Source organism: Somniosus microcephalus, chromosome 23 (assembly GCF_052327205.1).
Source record: "Somniosus microcephalus isolate GS21.2 chromosome 23, FLI_Smic_1.0, whole genome shotgun sequence".
Lineage (NCBI taxonomy): Eukaryota > Metazoa > Chordata > Chondrichthyes > Squaliformes > Somniosidae > Somniosus > Somniosus microcephalus.
Genome location: NC_141009.1, coordinates 67,185,217 through 67,201,068, shown reverse-complemented (window position 1 = coordinate 67,201,068; position 15,852 = coordinate 67,185,217). Strand labels below are relative to the sequence as shown.

Below are 15,852 nucleotides of genomic sequence, written 5' to 3'. Positions count from 1 at the left end.
ATGTAGATTAAAGTCACCCATGATAGCTGCTGTGCCCTTATTGCACGCCTCTCTAATTTCCCATTTAATGCCATCCCCAACCTCAGCATTACTGTTTAGGGGTTTGTATACAACTCTCACTAACGTTTTCTGCCCCTTGATATTTCTCAGCTCTACCCATACAGATTCCACATCTTCAGAGCTAATATCCTTCCTTACTATTGTGTTAATCTCCTCTTTAACTAGCAATGCTACCCCACTGCCTTTTCCTTTTTGCCTGTCTTCCTGAATAATGAATACCCCTGGATGTGGAATTCCCAGCCTTGGTCACCCTGGAGCCATATCTCCGTAAAGGGCAGCACGGTGGCATAGTGGTTAGCACTGTTGCCTCACAGCACCAGGAACCCGGGTTCAAATCCGGCCTCGGGTGACTGTCTGTGTGGAGTTTGCACATTCTCCCCGTGTTTGCGTGGGTTTTCTCCGGGTGCTCCGGTTTCCTCCCACAGTCCAAAGATGTGCAGGTTAGTTTGATTGGCCATGATAAAAATTAATCCTTAGTGTTAGGGCGGATTAAATACACGGGGTTACGGGGATAGGGCTTGGGTGGGATGGCTGTCGGTGTAGGGACCGGGTGCTAGGGTTTGGATGATCAGCCATGATCTCGTTGAATGGCGGAGCAGGGCCGAATGGCCTACTCCTGCTCCTAGTTTCTATGTTAATCCCAATTATATCATATCCGTTTACATCTATTTGTGCAGCTAATTCATCCACCTTATTACGAGTGCTCCTCGCATTAAGACACAAAGCCTTCGGGCTTGTTTTTTTAACACTCTTAGACCTTTTAGAATTATTGTTTAATGCGGCCACGTTTGATTTACACCCTTGATTTCTCTGACTTCCACTTTTGCTATTCTCCTTCCTGTCTTTTACTTCTATCCTTGCTTCCCTTTCCTCTGTCTCCCTGCACAGGTTTCCAATCAGAATCCCTCCCTCCTCCGCCATCTCTCCAGCCATGTATTCCTCCACCATCTTAATACTGACTAGCGCGTGAGCACACAAAGTGTGGGGGGGGGGGCAAGGGGGGCACAGCTTGCTGTAAATCCACTCAATCTTCTCACCCCACAGTCCTCTGCATGGAAGGGAGGGCACAATAAATACCTCCCCACGCTCGATCTCCCCTCCCCATCTCCGCTCCCCATCTCCCCTTCCCAGGCCCCATCTCCTCTCCCCATCTCCCCTCCCCACACCCAATCTCCCCTCCCCAGGCACCATGTCCCCTCCCCACCTCCCCTCCCCAGGCCCCATCTCCCCTCCCCAGGCCCCATCTCCCCTCCCCTCCTCCCCTCCCCAGGCCCCATCTCCCCTCTGCAGGCCCCGTCTCCCCTCCCCGTCTCCCCTCCCCATGCCCCGTCTCTCCCGCCCCACGCCCCCTCTCCCCCCGTCTCTCTCCCACGCCCCCTCTCGCCCGTCTAGCTCCCCAGGCCCCCTCTCCCCCACCACGCCCCCCCTCCCCTCTCCCTCCGCATGCCCCCTCTCCCCCATCTCCCTCCACACGCCCCCTCTCCCATTGCGTCTCTCTCCCCACGCCCCCTCTCTGCCCCATCTCTCTCCCCAGGCCCCCTCTCCCCCGTCTCCCTCCCCAGGCCCCTCCGTCTCCCTCCCCACACACCCTCTCTCCCTCCCCAGGCCCCCTCTCCCCCCGTCTCCCTCCCCAGGCCCCCTCTCCCCCCGTCTCCCTCCCCAACCTTCTCTCCCCCGTCTCCTTCCCCTCCCCTCTCTCCCTCCATCTCCCTCCCCATGCCCCCTCTCTCCCTCCATCTCCCTCCCCACCCCCTCTCTCCCTCCGGCTCCTTCCCCACCCCCTCTCTCCCTTCGTCTCCCTCCCCACCCCCTCTCCCTCCGTCTCCCGCCCCACCCCCTCTCTCCCTCAGTCTCCCTCCCCACCCCCTCCGTCTCCCTCCCCACCCCCTCTCTCCCTCCGTCTCCCTCCCCATGCCCCCTCTCTCCCTCCGTCTCCCTCCCCATGCCCCCTCTCTCCTTCCGTCTCCCTCCCCATGCCCCCTCTCTCCCTCCGTCTCCCTCCCCATGCCCCCTCTCTCCCCCAGTCTCCCTCCCCACCCCCCCTCTCCGTCTCCCTCCCCATGCCCCCTCTCCCCCCACGTCTCCCTCCCCACCCCCTCTCTCCCCATCTCGCTCCCCACCCCCTTTCCCCCGTCTCCCTCCCCACCCCCTCTGTCTCCTTCCCCACCCCCACTCTCCCTCAGTCTCCCTCCCCACCCCCTCTCTCCCCCCGTCTCCCTCCCCATGCCCCATCTCACGCCCACCAGAGCTGTGATTGCAAGTTGCACAGACAGACGTACTGTTGGGCGAAGGGGCCCAAATCCAGCGAAGTTGTCGTTCGGGACAACGGAGGAGATCACCTGGAGACACAGAGCGGAGAAGATTTGCACGTTAATCAGCTGGAAACCCGCTTTAGCATCCCGCGCTTTCACTTTAAAGCAGAGCCAGGGCAGGGGATCTGAACATCCATTCAATCCTCCAGGGGCCCTCCCAACCACTTGGGGGCAGAAGATTAGTGAGGTGGGGAATCTCAGCTCGCTCACTGACCTGAAACCATCGGGAGAGCTCCAGACCAGATGGGATGAGAGAGATATACCCGGGGAATGGAGAAATACAGACAGCATTATCTGTATAAATATCATCCAATGTAATGATGGGCTGAGCTGGAGCAATATAAACAGACTGCTATGACAAGCTATGACTTAAATTTACAAATGTTCTTGTGGGTGAAATGGTTGAATTACGAGGACAGCACACAGTGACATGGACTAACCGCCAGACCCGAATCCACCGGTTACCTTGGGGGTTCCCAGGAAGTCTTTCAGATTCAGCTCGTCCACCTCATGTTTCCGAGGTCTGAACACAGTCCCCTCAGGCACATCGACTGGTTCAAAGGTGTTACTGCACTGAGAAAACCAATCAAAGATCAATCAACTACAGCATCGAGCGGGGGGGGAGTGGGTCAGCGGGGGAAGGTCAGCGGGGGGAAGGTCAGCGGGGGAAGGTCAGCGGGGGGAAGGTCAGCGGGGGGAAGGTCAGCGGGGGGAAGGTCAGCGGGGGGAAGGTCAGCGGGGGGAAGGTCAGCGGGGGGAAGGTCAGCGGGGGGAAGGTCAGCGGGGGGGAAGGTCAGCGGGGGGGAAGGTCAGCGGGGGGGAAGGTCAGCGGGGGGGAAGGTCAGCGGGGGGGGAAGGTCAGCGGGGGAAGGTCAGCGGGGGAAGGTCAGCGGGGGAAGGTCAGCGGGGGGGAAGGTCAGCGGGGGGAAGGTCAGCGGGGGAAGGTCAGCGGGGGAAGGTCAGCGGGGGGGTCAGCAGGGGAAGGTCAGCAGGGGGGGTCAGCGGGGTGGGTCAACGGGGGGGTCAGCGGGGGGGGTTAGACTCATAGAAAGTTACAGCACGGAAGGAGGTCATTTCGGCCCATCGTGTCCGCGCCGGCCAACAAAGAGCTATCCAGCCTAATCCCACTTCCCAGCTCTTGGTCCGTAGCCCTGCAGGTTACAGCATCCCAAGTGCACATCCAAGTACTTTTTAAATGTGGTTAGGGTTCCTGCCTCTACCGCCCTTTCAGGCAGTGAGTTCCAGACCCCCACAACCCTCTGGGTGAAGAAATTTCCCCTCAAATCCCCTCTAAACTTTCCACCAATTACTTTAAATCTGTGTTTCCCCTGGTTTTTGACCCCTCTGCTAAGGGAAATAGGTCCTTTCTATCCACTTTATCTGTGCCCCTCATAATTTTATACACCTCAATAAGGTCTCCCCTCAGCCTCCTCTGTTCCAAGGAAAACAGACCCAGCCTATCCAGTCTTTCCTCAGAGCTAAGATTCTCTACTCCCAGCAACTTCCTTGTAAATCTCCTCTGTACCCTCTCTAGTGCAATCACATCTTTCCTGTAATGTGGTGACCAGAACTGCACGCAGTACTCTAGCTGAGGCCTAACTAGTGTTTTATACAGTTGAAGCATAACGCTCCTGCTCTTGTATTCTATGCCACAGCTAATAAATGCAAGCATTCCGTATACCTTCTTAACCGCCTTATCTACCTGGCCTGCTACCTTCAGGGATCTGTGGACATGCACTCCAAGGTCCCTTTGTTCCTCTACACTACTCAGTGTCCTACCATTTAATGTGTATTCCCTTTCCTTGTTAGCGGGGGAGTTAGCGGGCGTGGTCATCAGGGGCGAGAGGCTTAATGGTTTCTGCCGATAACATTTGTGGGAGCGCAAAAGCAACGCCGGGCGCTACACTACTGATTCCGACAGGCCCTTCCGTTTTCGCATCCCAGAGGGAAGTGAAGCACTAAATCAAGTGATACCACTTCCCTTCGAGCGCCAGAGTGAGTGAGAGGGGCGGGAGCAGCAGAGCGCTGAGCGATGTCCCGTGCAGCACTGCCGGTTTTACAGGCTCCTTCCCTCCCGTAAAGGGAAGGGCCAAAGCTGCGGTCATTGAAGGCTGAGGCTGGGAATGGTCATCGACAGCACCTGTGATACGCACACAGCAGCCCCGAGCACTCAGAGTGCAGGGCTGATCAATCCTGGGCTGGAAAATAATCAAAGTACAACAGACTGGGGAGATTATTAAATGTTGGCCTACCTGACCACGCTGCCTTTAATTAGCGCTCTGCAAGCGGCCGGCCGAGGTGACGCCCCTCCTGCAGCTGCTGTTGTTGACGCCCGGCGATGCTGCAGGGGGCAGGAGCGAATTTCACATCCGGGGTGATAATGGGGCGCCGCGCACCGGATGACGTCATCATCTCCAGAGCGCAGGAGATCCAGGCGGTAAGTTTCAGCGCCAGCGCTAACCCGCCATGGAAGATTGCGGGCGTCGGTAATTTCACTGCGCCCGGTCAGTAAGCCCTTAGCCCCCCGTTATCGCCCCCCGGAGGTGTTAGCGGGAGGCGCAAAGGAGGCCATTTTCTCCCCCTAAGGTTCTAATAAGGTCAAACGGCCAGAGACTTCAGACTAAATGACAAGCATCATACAGCACTGCTGAAGAACGGCTCGACATTTAATGCTGCTAAAGGGAATGCAGCCTTTTACAATGATATTTTATCCCTTGCAACTTCCGAGGTCTTTGGATTGTATTTCTCTGGCGGGCGGCGGGGGTTGGGGTGGGGTTGCCTGAAGGTCCTCAGTGTGGGGGTTGAATCTGCTTTTCAGCCAACAGAAAATTTGAGGGTCAGGATTGTGCCAAGCAATAGGTAAACTAACCCAGTTTTGAAGCTGTAAGCTGTTTCATGGAGCAGGAATCATAGAATAGTACAGCACAGAAGGAGGCCATTCGGCCCATCGAGTCTGCGCCAGCTCTTTCAAAGATCACTCTAGTCAGCCCCACTCCCCCGCTCTTTCCCCATATCACTGCAATCTTTTGTCCTTCAAATATTGATCCAATTCCCTTTTGAAGGCTACAATTCAATCTGTATCCACCACCCAGGCAGCACATTCCAAATCCTAACCACTGCATCAAAAAGTGTTCTCCCATGTCGCCTCTGGTTCTTTTATCGATCACCTTCAATCTGGGCCTTCTGGTTATCGACCCTTCAGCCATTGGAAACAGTTTCTCTTTACTGACTGTACCTGAACCCTTCATGGTTTTGAACACCTCTATCAGATCTCTTGGCATTCTCTGCTCTAAGGAGAACAACCCCAGATTCTCCAGTCTATCCACGTAACTGTAATCCCTCATCCCTAGAACCATTCCAGTAAATCTCTTCTGAACCCTCTCCAAAGTCTTCACGTCCTTCTTAAAGAGTGGTGCCCAGAACTGGACACAAAACTCCAGCTGGGGCCGAACGAGTGTTTTACACAGGTTTAGTGTAACTCCCTGGTTTTTGTACTCCATGCCTCGATTTATAAAGCCCAGGATCGCACGTGCTTTAACAGCTTTGTTAACCTGTCCTGCCACCGTCAGAGATTTGTGTACAGACACCCTCAGGTCTCTCTGTTCCTGCACCCCCTGAAAAATTGTACTATTTACTGTGTATTGTATCACCTCACACTTTTCTGTGTTGAATTTCATCTGCCATGTGTTTGCCCATTCCACCGGCTGTCTCTGTCCTTTTGAAGTCTATTACTATCTTCCTCACTGTTTACTACACTTCCAAGTTTCGTGTCATCCGCAAATTTCAAAATTGTGCCCTGTACCCCCAAGTCCAAGTCATTAATGTATAGCAGAAACCGCAGTGGTCCTAGTTCTGAACCCTGGGGAACACCTCTCTCCAGTCTGAAAAACAGCCATTCACCACAACGCTCTGTTTTCGATTCCTTCGCCAGTTTTATGTCCATGCTGCTGCTGCCCCGTTTATCCCCTGGGCTTCAATTTTGCTAACAAGCCTTATAGCCCATATACACAATATCAACTGCACTGCCCTCGTCCACCCTCTGTTACTCATCAAAAAACTCAATCAAGTTAGTCAAACATAATTTGCCCTTAAAAAATCCGTGCTGGCTCTCCTTTATTAGTCCACTAGCTGAAGTGCCCGGCGGTGCCGAGGCTTTTTCGAGGGCATGTTGTTGTTGGAAGAGAGAGAGTGACTGGGGGGAAGAGAGAGAGCGACTGGGGGGAAGAGAGGGAGGGGGAGGGGAGGGGGGAGGGAGGGAGGGGAGGGGAGGGCGGGGGGGAGGGGGGAAGGGCGGGGAGAAGGGAGGGGGGAGAGGGCGGGGGGAGAGGGGGGAGGGCGGGGGGGCGGGGGGGGGAGGGAGGGCGGGGGCCCCCCCGAGGGTCGCGGCCCCCCCCGAGGGTCGCAGCCCCCCGAGGGTCGCGCCCCCCCCGAGGTTCGCGCCCCCCCCGAGGGTCGCGCCCCCCCCCGAGGTTCGCGCCCCCCCCCCCGAGGGTCGCGCCCCCCTCGAAGGTCGCACCCCCCCCGAGGGTCGCGCGCCCCCCGAGGGTCGCGCCCCCCCCCGAGGGTCGCGGCCCCCCCCCCGCCGAGGTGAAGACCGCCGATTGCGGCTGTGCGAGACGGCCGGCGGGCCCGGTTGCCAGGGCAACTGTTGACGCTCAGCAAGCCCCGCCCCCCGGCCGAGCCAGAGAGAGACGCCGCGTCTCAGCTCCTGCTGCGCGCGCACCCTTTAGTAAGGTAGCGGCGCTGGGCTGAGGCCGGCCCCTGCAGCCTTCGAGTGGGGCCAGGAGGTGCCTAGCTCGGGCGTGGGTGTGGAGGAGAAGCCGAGGCTTCGAGGCCTACCTGGAAAAACGGGGAAAGGTAGGAAAATTAATGAGATTAGATAAGTTAATTCGTTTCTAAATCATTTTTTTAAAAACAATATGTGTTTTAAAAGCAACGTTTTTTTTAAAGACGCAGAAAGCGGGAAAAAGGAAGGAAAAGTTTGGAATCAAGATGGCGGCGACTCACCTCGGTTCAGAACGATAAGGCCCGCCCACACACGCACCGATTGGCCCGGCCGCACGCGGCAGCAAGCCGCTGTACGATTGGTCGACCTCGAGGTCACTCTGTTGCTAATGAGCGGATAATGAGATGCTAATGAGCGGAATGTTGAAGGTTTTTGGGATACCGCGGACGCGATTTTAGCCCGGCCGAAACGTAAATACGCTTAAAACCGTCTCGGAAGCGTAAGCTTTATTTGGAGGTGACGCGCGCGTAGGTACGCCTTGTAACTTTCGAGCGCATAGCCCGCCAGACGCACAGGCGATGACAGACAGAATGACAGATAGACAGATAGACAGAATGACAGAATGACAGACAGAATGACAGATGTCCCGATTTATATATATAGACTAGCTGAAGTGCCCGGCGGTGCCGAGGCTTTTTCGAGGGCATGTAGTTGTTGGAAGAGAGAGAGAGAGAGCGACTGGGGGGGGGGGGGGGGGGTGGGGGGAGAAGAGAGAGAGAGCGCGACTGAGGGGGAAGAGAGAGAGCGACTGGGGGGGAAGAGAAAGAGCGGCTGGGGGGAAGAGAGAGAGCGGGTGGGGGGAAGAGAGAGAGCGACTGGGGGGAAGAGAGAGAGCGACTGGGGGGAAGAGAGAGAGCGACTGGGGGAGAGAGAGAGAGCGACTGGGGGGAAGAGAGGGAGCGACTGGGGGGAAGAGAGAGAGCGACTGGGGGGAAGAGAGAGAGCGACTGGGGGGAAGAGAGAGAGCGACTGGGGGGAAGAGAGAGCGCGACTGGGGGGAAGAGAGAGAGCGACTGGGGGGAAGAGGGAGAGCGACTGGGGGGAAGAGAGAGAGCGACTGGGGGGAAGAGAGAGAGCGACTGGGGGGGAAGAGAGAGAGCGACTGGGGGGAAGAGAGAGCGCGACTGGGGGGAAGAGAGAGAGCGACTGGGGGGAAGAGAGAGAGCGACTGGGGGGAAGAGAGAGAGCGACTGGGGGGAAGAGAGAGAGCGACTGGGGGGAAGAGAGAGAGCGACTGGGGGGAAGAGAGAGAGCGACTGGGGGGAAGAGAGAGAGCGACTGGGGGGAAGAGAGAGAGCGACTGGGGGAAGAGAGAGAGCGACTGGGGGGAAGAGAGAGAGCGACTGGGGGGAAGAGAGAGCGCGACTGGGGGGAAGAGAGAGCGCGACTGGGGGGAAGAGAGAGAGCGACTGGGGGGAAGAGAGAGAGCGACTGGGGGGAAGAGAGAGAGCGACTGGGGGGAAGAGAGAGAGCGACTGGGGGGAAGAGAGAGAGCGACTGGGGGGAAGAGAGAGAGCGACTGGGGGGAAGAGAGAGAGCGACTGGGGGGAAGAGAGAGAGCGACTGGGGGGAAGAGAGAGAGCGACGGGGGGAAGAGAGAGAGCGACTGGGGGGAAGAGAGAGAGCGCGACTGGGGGGGAAGAGAGAGCGACTGGGGGGAAGTGGGGAGAAGAGGGGGGAAGGGGGGAAGGGGAGGGGCGGAGGAGGGAAGGGGAGGGGAGGAGGGGAGGGGAGGGGGGGGAGGAAGGGGGGGAGGGGAGGGGAGGGGAGGAGGGGAGGGGGGAGGGGCTGGAATGGGGAGGGGAGGGAAGTGGGAGAGGGGAGGGGGGGAAGTGGGAGAGGGGAGGGGGGAGGAGGGGAGGGAGGGGAGGGGACGGGATAGGGCACGGGATAGGGGGGAGGGGAGGGGACGGGATGGGGGGAGGGGGAGTCCCCGAGCCCCGCCCTCCCGAGGCCCGATTTCACGAGGCCCGATCTCCCGAGCCCCGCACCCCCCCCGATCTCCCGAGGCTGGCCACCCCCCCGATCTCCGGAGGCCCGATCTCCCATGCCCCGCCCCCCGCCCGAGCCGGCTTCAAGAGCAGAGAGACGCCGCCGCGCAGCCTACCGCGTGAGGCCCGGCCAGACTCAAGTCGCGCGCGCTGACTCCTGCCCCACCCGCCTTTACTAACATGGCGGCGGTGGCGACGCTCGGCTGAGGCCCGCCCCCTCCAACCTTCACAAAGATGGTGGCGATCGCGAGCCGCTTGTTCAGCGCGACGGGTGGTGCCCAGCTCGGGCGTGGCTGGGCAACAGAGGCCCAGGCTTACAGACCTGGAAAAACGGTTAAAGGTAGGAAAATTCTAGATGTTACAGAAAAGATTTACAAATTAATTAACTTTTTTACAAAACAATTTGTGTTTTAAAAGCAACTTTTTTTTTGCTGGAAATGTAGATTTGAAAAGAAACATGCAGAAAGCGGGAAAAAGTAATGAAAAGTTTGGAATCAAGGTGGCGGCGACTCACCTCGGTTCAGAGCGATAAGGGCCGCCCACACACGCACCGATTGGTGGACCGTCAGGTCACCGAAGCGTAGGATTGGTCAATCGTCCCATCACTCGACTGTAGGAGGGCCCGCCCGCACGCGCCAGGAATCCGCCCCCGCCACGCAGCGATTGGTCGACCGTCGGGTCGCTCGACCGTACGATTGGTCGACCTCGACATCACTCGATGCTAATAAGCAGATAATGAGCGGAATGTTGAACGTTTTTTGGATACCGCGGGCGCAATTTTTGTCTCGCCGAAACGTAAATACGCTTATGACGGTTCTGGAATCGTAAGCTTTCTTTCGATGTAACACACGTGCAGGTACGCTCTATAACTTTTGAGTTTATACAATAGACAGACAGACAGACAGACGGAATGACAGACAGATGTATCCTTTTATTTATATATATATCTTATTTATTTTTATATATATAAACGGATACTTCTGCCTGTCCTTCTGTCTGTCCTCGGGTGTGCGTCTGTCCGGCTATGCGCTCGAAAGTTATAGAGCGTACCTACGCGTGCGTTACGTCGAAAGAAAGCTTACCTTTCCGAAACGCTGGTAAGCGTATTTACGTTTCGGCCGGACGAAAATCGCGCCCGCGGTATCCGAAAAACGTTCAACATTCCGCTCATTAGCATCTCATTATCCGCTCATTAGTGACAGAGTGACCTCGAGGTCGACCAATCGTACGCCGGGTTGCTGGCGCGTGCGGCCGGGCCCTCCTACGGTCGAGTGACGGGACGATTGACCAATCCTACGCTTTGGTGACCTGACGTTCGAGGGCGGGCCTTATCGTTCTGAACCGAGGTGAGTAGCCGCCATCTTGCTTCCATTCTTTTTCCTGCTTTCTGCGTCTTTCTTTTCAAATATACATTTCCAGCAAAATAAAATTGCTTTTATTAAATTGTTTTAAAAAAAACTTCATTCATTTGTAAATATTTTCTCTAACCTGAAGATTATTTTTCCTACCTTTCCCCGTTTTTGTTAGGCCTCAAAGCCTGGGTCTTTCTTGCCCAGCCAGGCACGAGCTAGGTAATTGTCCCACGGCTTCTGCTAAGCTCCTCACCCCCCCCCAGTGTCACGTTACCCGGGGCAACGGCGTCAGCCACGAGGGTCACGAGTGTCAGGGTGCGCGCGCAGCAGGAGCAGCTGAGACGCGGCGTCTCTCTCTGTTCCCCGCTCGGCTCGGGCGGGGCTCTCGGGAGTGCGGATCTCGGGCTGGGCTTGGAGAGTGGGAAGGGTTACCCCGGCAACCGGGCCCGCCGGCCGTCTCTCACAGCCGCAATCGGCGGTCTTGAAGCCAGCTCGGGAGGGCGGGGGGCCGGTGCTCGGGAGATCGGGCCTCCGGAGTTCGGTGCTTCGTTGGGAGGGGGCGAGAGCCTCGGGGGGGGCGGGGATCAGGGGGCTCAGGGACTCCTCCCCCTCCTCCTCCCCCTCTGGGGTGTATGATCACTGTTTAGACGGCATATTGATCATTCACCAGCAGCAGAGGGAGAGGGTTCTCTGTTATGATTCATGTCTCACTATCGTTTAGCTGGAAATAGCACTCTCCAGCTTGCAGAAGCCGCGAGGTCTGATCACGGGAGAGATTGGTGCCGTGCAATGCACAAGAATTTCCACTGTAACAACCTCCAGTCAACAGAGGGGGAGAAAAGTCTCATTATTTCCTGACACTTTCCTAACTTCAGGATACTTGCTTGTCCGTAATTGTGAAAGAAACACAGGCTCGGTTCACTAGCGTGTAACTGTCCTTTGGTCAGGTCAGAAACCCCCATCATTCAGTAACTGGCTTTCAAACAACTCCTTCCAGTAGTTAGTTGCATGTTTCGACGCTTTATGTGCCGCTAAGGTGAGGCTGTACTAATATCGCTGCAGTCTTTGTTTCGAACTGACGCTGTGAACTTCAATTTGCCACCATTAGTGTTCTCTGGGCTAGTTATTGTGCCAATACCAGCTCTCTGTCGTCCTACACATTGAAGGAAAATGTCATCACCGCAGCTCATCACTGGAAATTAGTGGTGATGCTCAACAACAAAATACAGCGGCAATCGTACCTTCACCATGCTTAGCGCACTCTCCAGCTCAGTGTTGCTGCCCTGGGGCCTCGCTTGCACAGCTTCCTCCAGGCTTTGCTGGGCCTCCAGCCACTGGCCCAGTCTGCAGTACACTGCAGCCAAGTTGTACAGAACCTAAGACATGATGGTAAGAGCAAGTGTTAGGCTGATCCTGGGGCAATACTTTCACAGCATGTGATTCGCAACCGAAGATTTTCAGCTCTTACTTGAAACTGTGGGTGTGCATTTTGTTAACCTGACGACAGAGGCTGAGGAGCCTCAGTGTAGGAAATGAGAAGTGTCATTGATGATAACAACTTGCAATTAGATGGTGGGCTTTCATAGAATTACATACAATCATATGGCACAGAAGGAGGCCATTCGGCCCATCGTGCCAGTGCCAGCTCTTTGAAAGAGCGATCCATTTAGACCCACTCCCCTGCTCTTTCCCCACATCACTAAATTTTTTCCCTTCAAGTATTTATTCAATTCCCTTTTGAAAGTTACTATTGAATTTGCTTCCCCTGCCTTTTCAGGCAGCGCGTTCCCGATCACAATAACTCGCTGGGTGGAAACATTCTCCTCGTCTCCCCTCTGGTTCTTTTGCCAATGATTTTTAATCCATGTCCTCTGGTTACTGACCCGCCCACCACTGGCAACACTTTCTCCTTATTTACTCAAACAAAATCCTTCATAATTTTGAACACCTCTATTAAATCTCCCTTAGCCTTCTCTGCTCTGAGGAGAACAATCCCAGCTTCTCCAGTCTCTCCACATAACTGAAGTCCCTCATCCCTGGTACCATTCTGGTAAATCTCCTCTGCACCCTCTCCAAGGCCCTGACATTCTTCCTAAAGTGCAGTGCCCAGAATTGGACACAGTACTCCAGCCGAGGTCGAACCAGTGTTTTATAAAGATTTAGCCTAACTTCCTTGCTTTTGTACTCTATCCCACTATCAATAAAGCCAAGGATCCCAGATGCTTTTTAACGGCCTTCTCAACTTGTCCGGCCAAAGACTTGTGTACATACACTCCCGGGTCTCTTTGTTCCTGCACCCTCTTGCTACAATTGTACAGGGCCTTGGTGAGACCACACCTGGAGTACTGTGCACAATTTTGGTCTCCTATCTAAGGAAGGATATACTTGCCTTGGAGGTGGTGTAACGAAGGTTCACTAGATTGATTCCTGGGATGAGAGGGCTGTCCTATGAGGAGAGATTGAGTAGAATGGGCCGATACTCTCTGGAGTTTAGAAGAATGAGAGGTGATCTCATTGAAACATACAAGATTCTGAGGGGGATTGACAGGGTAGATGCTGAGAGGTTGTTTCCCCTGGCTGGAGAGTCTAGAACTAGGGGGCACAGTCTCAGGATAAGGGGTCGGCCATTTAAGACTGAGATGAGGAGGAATTTCTTCACTCAGAGGGTTGTGAATCTTTGGAATTCTCTGCCCCAGAGGGCTGTGGATGCTGAGTCTTTGAGTATATTCAAGGCTGAGATCGATAGATTTTGGACTCATGGGGAAACAAGGGATATGGGGGATCAGGCAGGAATGTGGAGTTGAGGTCGAAGATCAACTGTGATCTTATTGGATGCAGGGCAGGCTCGAAGGGTCATATGGCCTCCTCCTGCTCCTAATTCTTATGTTCTTTAAAATTGTACCAATTTAGTTTATATTGCCTCTCCTCATTCTTCCTTTTCTACCTTGAGACACTCCGTCTCAGACTCATTGAACTGGTGGTGTGAGAGTCAAGACAAACTCCGACACATAAGGAAGGGGGAGGAATATCTGGATAGTTTTCTGAAGCGTGCAGTCACACCTCAGAGAGCACAGGTGCAGGAAGCAGAGTGTGACTGTCAGTCAGCAGGGTAGGGGGAACCGAGGGGAGGTAAGAGAAGGAGGTCCTGCAGACACTGCCCGTGAGGATAAGGATAAAGGCTACAAGGAGGATGGCCAGAATGCTCACCACGGTACCGTGGAGCAGGAGGCAGTCCAAGGGGGAAAGCGCAGAATAGAAAGGTTGTAGTCACAGGTGATCTGATAATTAGAGAGATAGATAGCGTCCTTTGCAGCCAAAAACTCCGTTCCCTAGCCACCGACACCATCCCTCTCCCTGGCAACTGTGTGAGGCTGAACCAAACTGTTTGCAACTTTGACCCCGAGATGAACTTCCGACCACATAACCACGCGATCACCAAGTCCGCCTATTTCCACCTCTGTAACATTGCCCAACTCTGCCCCTGCCTCAGCTCATCTGCTGCTGAAATCCTCATCCTTGCCTTTGTTACCGCATAGAATATTCTAATACTCTCCTGGCCGGCCTCCCATATTCTACCCTCCATAAACTTGAGATCATCCAAATCTCTGCTGCCCGTGTCCTAACTCACACAAAGTCCAGTTCACCATCACTCCTGTGCTCACTGATCTACACTGGCTCCTGGTCTGGCAATGACTCAATTTTAAAATTCTCATCCTTGATTTCAAATCCCTCCATGGCCTCGCCCCTCCCCATCTCTGTAACTTCCTCCAGCCCTACAACTTCCGAGATCTCTGCACTCCTCCAATTCTGGATTCTTACACATTCCCAATTTTAATCGCTCCACCATTGCCAACGATGACCTGGGCCCTAAGCTCTGGAATTCCCTCCCTGAACCTCTCCGCCTCTCTCTCCTCTTTTAAGACGCTCCTTAAAACCTACCACTTTGACCAAGCTTTTGGTCACCTGTCCTAAATCTCATGATGTGTCTCGGTGTCAGATTGTGTCTGAAAATGCTCCTTTGAAGCGGCTTGTGACTTAATGCTAAGTTAAAGGCGCTATATAAATGCAAGTTGTTGCTGTTGTCATGACCGAGCATCCAGAAGGGTGTGTTGTCTACCTGCTGGAAAGGTAAAAGATATCTCAAAGCAACTGGAGAGGAACTTAGAAAGGGAGGGGGAAGATCCAGTTCTTGTGGTCCATGTCGAGACCAATGACATAGGAAGAACAGGCTCCTGCTGAGGGAGTATCAGGAGATAGGAACTAAATTTAAAAAACAGGACCTCGGGTGGTAATCTGGGGAACCTGAGCCACGGGCTAATTGGCATCAGGACAGACAGATCAGGAAGGTAATGCGTGGCTGAGAGACTGGTGTGGGAAGGAGGGGCTCCATGTCATGGGACACTGGCACCACTACTGGGACAGGAAGGAGCTGTACCACTGGGATAGGCTGCACCTAAATTGAATGAGGCCAGTGTCCTATTGGAATGGATAAATAGGGCTGTGGATAAGACTTTAAAATAGCAAGATCTGGTGAAAATAACATAAGCCTGAAGATAAAAGAAATAAGAGATGAGAGTAAAGATCAGACCAAAGTAAGGAATAAGGGTAACATAATCAGTCAGGGAACAGAAACAGTTTAATTGGTTGCTAAAATCAAACTTTTGTTTGTTTCACATTTACTGCTTTTTTTAGTCTTAAAAAACAGCTTTATGGTTAACAATATAAATGCAATGATAAATTTTTACAAATAAATCAATAATATTTACAGTGCAAACTACCACTATTTCAATAAACCAAGAAAAAAACCCAGTATCATGCCAGTCCTACTGGCATCGTTTACCCATTCAATCGTTCAATCATCCGTTCGCTCGTTCGTTCGAGCGTAAGTTCCATTGTGCGTGCATGTCATTTGTGTCTACATGCGAGCATGCGTGCGTTCGTCCGTTCGTTCATTTGTAAGTTCCATTGTGCCTGCATGCGTGCGTGCGTATCATTTGTCTCTGCGGCGTGCGTTCACTCGAGCGTTCGTTTGATCCAGAACCCAGCCGTCGAAGTACTCAGATTTCTTAACAATATAATTTATTTTATCTATTTTTTCCCCTCCCCGTTAACTTATTTTTCTCCCCTTGGTAAAACATATCATTTACTGGGCAATAATCTCAAAGTAAATTCCACATAAACACTCATAAATCTCATCATCGAGAAACTACCTATGAAATAACACTGGACAGCGCCACCAGCTGGCCGTCCAGTGTTATTTCACAGGTAGTTTCTCGATGATGAAATTTATGACAAACACTAATTAACATCACAATGTACAAAGTCCCATAGCCTTATCAGAAATCAATTAA

The 15,852-nt window shown here is 54.0% G+C and overlaps 1 protein-coding gene across 1 annotated transcript in view; it reads right to left on the bottom strand.

The window, feature by feature from the left end:
* LOC147101933 (neutrophil cytosol factor 2-like) overlaps positions 1-15,334 on the bottom strand; it is a 97,089-nt gene extending 81,755 nt beyond the window's left edge. The window contains exons 1-4 of the mRNA XM_085965157.1: positions 15,329-15,334; positions 11,743-11,877; positions 2,838-2,945; positions 2,340-2,399 (exon numbers count right to left, since the gene is read on the bottom strand). Of these exons, the coding sequence (XP_085821283.1) occupies positions 2,340-2,399; positions 2,838-2,945; positions 11,743-11,877; positions 15,329-15,334 (309 nt within the window). The remainder of the gene's footprint in view (positions 1-2,339; positions 2,400-2,837; positions 2,946-11,742; positions 11,878-15,328) is intronic.
* Between the last annotated feature and the right edge of the window lie 518 nt (positions 15,335-15,852).